The 5791-nt window shown below is 48.5% G+C and overlaps 2 protein-coding genes across 2 annotated transcripts in view; one reads left to right on the top strand and one right to left on the bottom strand.

Annotated features, from left to right (window-relative positions):
• The window catches only part of LOC108555211 (uncharacterized), a 15280-nt gene extending 9495 nt beyond the window's left edge, over positions 1-5785 (bottom strand). The window contains exon 1 of the mRNA XM_017910755.1: positions 5309-5785. Coding sequence (XP_017766244.1) covers positions 5309-5374 — 66 coding nt within the window. The 5' untranslated portion in view covers positions 5375-5785. The remainder of the gene's footprint in view (positions 1-5308) is intronic.
• The window catches only part of nudC (nuclear distribution C, dynein complex regulator), a 98111-nt gene that overhangs the window by 10837 nt on the left and 81483 nt on the right, over positions 1-5791 (top strand). The window lies entirely within an intron of this gene.

Genomic DNA, 5791 nt, shown 5'->3' with positions numbered 1-5791 from the left:
AGGGAAAGAATCGACGTGTCGTATAAATCTGTCAGTGTCTCGGAAGGGTTATCCGTGTCTCATTCATCGAATCGTGGGTAAATGGTTGCTCTAATCCGACAAGTTCTCAGGTGTCGTGGAGACGTGACTAGGTCGCGAACGAAACGTTTAACCTGTGGTTCACCGGCGGCAGTGTACAATTAAATGCAAGCTTTGCAGGTGAACCCTGGCACCGTTTGTCTCCGTCGCCACGCGTCAACGTTATGTCATCGAACGTACGCGCGCAAATTTAATTAGTCCGAGTGATTTGCACGCTCGGTTACACCTTCCTCGCTTTTCCCTAGCAGAATTCACCGCTCGTTTGTCTTCATTAGCCTCTACTCGAGTCTCGTCCGTGGCGATCTGTCAAACGTAATGAGAGACTCGGCGCGTGCGAGTCTTTGTTACCTTTCCTTCAAATCCCTCGTATCCTCGCCGTTTCTACGTTCCGTCTGATCCTTAATCGAACCATCGATATGTCACCGTCGATGTATCGCGGCTCCCATAAACAGCAGTCGCGTCATATCGAAACTTTCCTTTTCGTTGATCTAACAAGAGAATATACACAACAGCCGGCTCGCTTCTTTTAACCAGAACTTTCGACAGCTTTCTACTTCCTTGCGCAAAATGTCGGCGATCTCGGGGAGATTCGTCGCCTATCGGCGTCGATGTCTCCGCGATCGCTTTATCATCGGTCTCGGTCGTTTATCGCGACCATCGCCGGCGGCGATCGACCTCAAACCGAACCGATCCCCGAACCCCTGCGTCTCGATCCGGCTGTCCGAAATTTTTTCCTACCGAAAGAAAAAGTCCGTGTATAATCCATAAATCAACGCGACGCGCGGGGCTATAAATAAACGAACCGAGAATCCATTGATTTCATAACGGCCAGGCAATTCTGTTTGCAAATTATTTACGCGCCTTCCATCGGCCACCTCACGCGGCCCGCCTCGATCGGGCACGATTACTCGCGGCCATAACGATGGCCGATCATCGTCGCGTTGCGTCCTCCGTCATCCACGCGAAATGTCACGAGCACCGCCAGATCCGGAGGAACCTGTCGCCGGCCGATCCTGGACCTTCTCTAGGTCGTTTGGAAACCGGCGCCTCTGGCCCATTTGCATTTACAACGTAAATAAAGAGTCCGTTTCGAAATTGCGACAGAGCGATGTGCGCGCGTCGTGTCTCGGATCTAACGACGGCTTGCAGATCACCTTTGCCCATCTCGTTATTTTTACTTTTTAATCTTTCCTCGTTCCTCGAACATCGGAACTCGTTTGATAGCAATTATAGCGGGTACATGGGCGTCGAAATGGACGCGGCGAGTTTACGATTAGGGTAAAATATCGCAATACTGGTTCTTCTGGGTATTGTATAATGGGTTATTCCTCGAGAATAAAATCGTTGCTAAGGGGAACGGTGTTATGAGATGTTGATTATGTATTAGGTGATACGTGTTGGTAAATTGGGAAGATTCGGACCCGTTAGAAAACTGTCGCGACACCTTGAAACGCAGAATGAAAGTTCGACACGCGTGTCGCCTGTATCACGTAACCTAACGAAATCTGTTTCCTTAATGAAGCAGCAGAAGAGGAATTACATAATTGCGGCGGTTGCCGCCAGTGTTTCAGCATTCCTTCGTCATCGTTATTCGATAATCGTTTTCGAATAGTAGATCGGTATCCGTGAATCGATTTTCGTTCGCGCAAAAATACATGCATCGATCGTGCGTGTGTGTGCACACCCGTATAAATCCAGACCGGTTTCTAACTTTTCGCGAAACCTCGTAATTCATTTCACCGGGAAACGCTTTACGCAGGGTATACTTGTTCTCATTGACGTTCTCAAAGGAATTCACTGTCGCGATAACGCGAGTAGGTGCTGCGCGAATCAATGTCGCGGTCTCGCGAATTCCTTCCCTGGGGCTACATTTGCATACGACAAGAGAAAGCACTCCATATTACAAAATCGATTTCTCTACTTCGACCTTAGACAAAAACGCACCAGCTTTTCCCCACCTGTCGAAAAAGTCCTTCGTGTCGGACCTTGATTCGCCAAATCCGAGACCTTGCTACCACGTTGATGGTTCTTCGATGATCCTCGAGCTTTTCTGTGCCGCACGTGAACTCGACGAATAGCTACGGGGAAGATTAGCCGAGCCAGCAATCAAGGTGGAAAGTGAAATCCTCGAATCCTCTCCATCGCGAGCTCCTCTTAAGGTCAACGACTGAGAATTGTTTTCGCACACTGATTAATTAGTACTCTAATCTCCCAGGGACACCGATCTTCTCGGCTCGATCGCTATACTTCGAGGATGTTGACGCAAACTATTCTCAAATAGAGAGACTATTAATCGTTGTTGTATGATAAAAGACGGTCCCGATTAAAAATTCGACGCCGTGGAAGCGTATCGTCGATTATTTTAATGCCGGTGTTTGGTATGCGAAGGCTATCGATATCGGCGAGAGTTTGCTAAACGAAGGTTGACTCAGCTGCGAAGGAACGATCGTTTCTAACGTGGCTAATGCTCGTTTTTATTTATTCCCCGGGCAATACCAATCGCTCGAGAAATAAGGAATTTCTATTTAAATATTTTTCCACAACGAATCTTTAACAGATCGTTGACGTTGTTTAGCCGTTAATGGCCACAGTCCCGATTTATTGCCCGCGATTTGCTCGAATCCGAGAGCCAGAATCGCGTCGTGCATGACTAATCTCGCGAACGGGTCCAGGCTGATCCGGTCCAGCGTTTCAGTCCTGAAGTTCTGGTGCACGCGGCGCGATGACGAAACGACCGTGTACGCGTTCTAAATTGTAGGTTCGCGCGAAGGATCTGATCAATTATATCTCGACGATTCAGAGACACACGGTGTTTCCGAAAGCGTGGACTTCGTTTTTGACCTTTCACGAGCCGCTTTCTGCTTGGTTTCACTATCCAGCTCGTACCTACGGTGCGTGAATCGAGATTTCGATCGATGAAGTTCCTTCCTAATATCCGTGATCCATATTTGCCATTGGAGAGTTGATCGAAGTTCTGAGTAAAAGATGAACAGCGTTTCGTTGGAAAAGTTTGTTTGCTGGTAGACTTAGAGGTAATCTGTGTCTAATATGTTGAATAAGGAGGACGAGTTATCTCGTACTAGATTAAGGTCTCTTAACCCTTTCAATGACGAGTCTAGCTCGTGATGAAGATGTTGGTCCAAACATGAATATCACGTGCCAGACTCGTGAACCGAAAGTCGGCCCAAACATGATTATCACGAGCCAGACTCGTGAACAGAATATTTTTCTAAACATAGTTTTGAAACTGTCATCTATCAGAAAATATGATATATTTATGATATTTATTAAAGGAAAAAGAGTTAGAGTTTAGTATACATCGAGTTTTAATTAGAGTTTACCGCGCGTTGACGCCTACCGTTTGGGCCCGGATTTCGTCGAGCTAAATAGCAGGGGAAGGGGTTAATCGCCATATGACTGCTCAGGGCCACGAATATAAATGTAGACGAAAGTAGACAAATTCAGCTATATCTATTTATGCCTAGTTGTAGATTAAATCCCTTGTGGAATATCAAGAAAATAGGGCAGGTGGTCATTGATACTGAAAGTATCACGTTGTGCTAAATTGGGACGAAATTTTTCTAATCATTAAAAGGGTACGAACAAAAATCTTTCCAAGAAGTATCTCGTACAGGACCTAATACAGTCAGTTGGGTCCAACCCGCGGTAATGACAGACTGGAATTCTTCGGAGAACTATCTTCAGGGTTCAGCGTCGGGATTCCTACGCGACTGCCTCGAGAAGCAATCGCGTTAGGGCGTTGAAGAAATTATGAAACTCGAATGTGAGAAACGGCCTACAGGTGGCTATGACTACTCGAGAATCCACCCGAAGCTACGAAATTATGGAAATCGTTTTCCAACGCGAGCCACACAGTCTACCTTTATCGCGCAACGCCCACGCGTACTAGCGGTCTTGGTCGATTCTTTCCCTTTTAACGTCAGGACCAGTCACTCTTTCGCGTCTCTGGACCGTGTTTGGAGTATAGACATGGCTGAAAACACGAAAGCATCATTCGCAGAATTTCTTTCCTCAGATTTGGACGATCGGATATCCCCGCCATCAAAATTAGTCGATGGCGTCGCATGGATCAGGACGTTCGATTTTTCATCGACTTTGTCCCGTCCATGGAAAGTCCCGAGCGAATTTCTCACGAGCGCGAGGCGTCGCAGAAGGCAGACAGGTGGATTGCGCAATGCGCGTGTATTGCAATTCGTGCGCGATTCGTCGGGCTGGTATCTGCAGCGTGTGCCTTTCGTGCGCGTTATTTTCTACGAATATCTGGGAACGATATTGTCCTTCGTTTCCCAACTAACACCGCGCGCTGTCCGCGTCGACGTCGTCGCGGTGCGCTCAGGTTTGCGTTACATAAACTCGTGCGGGATGGGTGTCAGGCTTATTAAGTATTCGCGGTGAACGGTGTTACGCCGCTCGTACACACGCACGTTGCCCGTGAACCTAAACTGTTCCACGCCTTTTACCAGGGTGCCTCGATTAATCGGCGCGATTGCCGGTTACGATTCGTTCTCTCTATAATCGTCCGTTGAACCATTCTCGTTATTCTCGGTATTCGCTCGTCGACCATTTTCCGTTGCCAGCGGGAAACAAACGCGAGATACGCGGCGTTGCCTCGTAATTATCGGCGATGCATTAATTCCGGGAATCTAGTTCCTGTTGGATAACGACGTGAAATTTTTTTCACGGACTTCCTCAAATTTTATATCCGCTTTTACGTAACCGACACCAGGCCTAAAGTCGCTGATCGTTAGGAACCCGGCGACGATCACGGGATCAACGAATCCTGCTTTCCGTTAGCCATTGAACGAGATTTGTTGTAATTTCCTCTGCTCGTTCGTTCCTCCGTCTCTCTAAACTCGGCCAACCTGTCCCGCTGATGGTCAATTATTCCTTTTTTCGACGCGGGCTTCCCGCCAAGCGGACTCCGCATCGTCGAACTTTACGTTGACGTTGTGAAAGTCCGATGAATCGTTTTGTAATCGCGATTAAATCTCGTCGAGCCGCAGAAATCGAGTCTTCCGAGTCGCGGAAGGAACGACGGGACGAATAGAAAGCAGCGGACTATGAGAGAGAAAGACCGCGAAGTTCCGCGATACTTGCCGCGCCACGCTAGGCTATTATTTACGTGTAAAATGCTGACAGCTAGAGGAGACGAAGCTGCCAAGCCACCCACCGTGATAATCGTTAACGTGTAATTTCGTGATGGACTTACATCGGGAACGAGGTCCTCGCGTCCATCGTTGGAGGCCTCTTCCACGTTGATGCGGATTCCAGACATGTTCCAGGGTGTCTCTTCCTCTACTTCCCTCTCTGCTCGAAATCACTCCGAGACAATACCCTACACTCCCTCCGTGAACGTCGAAGGTCGATCTCCTAGGTCTCTGTGAAAAATCCGCACCTAGGAGCCGCACTCTCCGTTCGTTCCCCCGTTACCACCACTCCCGTGAACGGCTGGTGATCCCGAGCTGCACGTATATTCCACAAGAAACCGACCGCGATCACCCCAAAAAGAATGAATCTCCCTCTCGCGCTGTGCTTCGTGCCTGACCGACCGACCAGTCCCCGAGGACTGGCCTAGCGGAGTCCCAGGGAGCGCTAGTCCTCGAGTTCCTTGTCCTTTCTCTCTGTCCCTTCTGGAATCCAAGAGCAGGGCCAACTGTACTCCTCTGTCTCTCCCTCGGGACAGTACGCTCTT

The sequence above is a fragment of the Eufriesea mexicana genome, unplaced genomic scaffold (assembly GCF_001483705.2).
Source record: "Eufriesea mexicana isolate 0111107269 unplaced genomic scaffold, ASM148370v2 scaffold143, whole genome shotgun sequence".
Taxonomy (NCBI): Eukaryota; Metazoa; Arthropoda; class Insecta; order Hymenoptera; family Apidae; genus Eufriesea; species Eufriesea mexicana.
The sequence above is the reverse complement of the archived record's forward strand: the minus strand, read 5'-3'. Positions and strand labels throughout refer to the sequence as shown.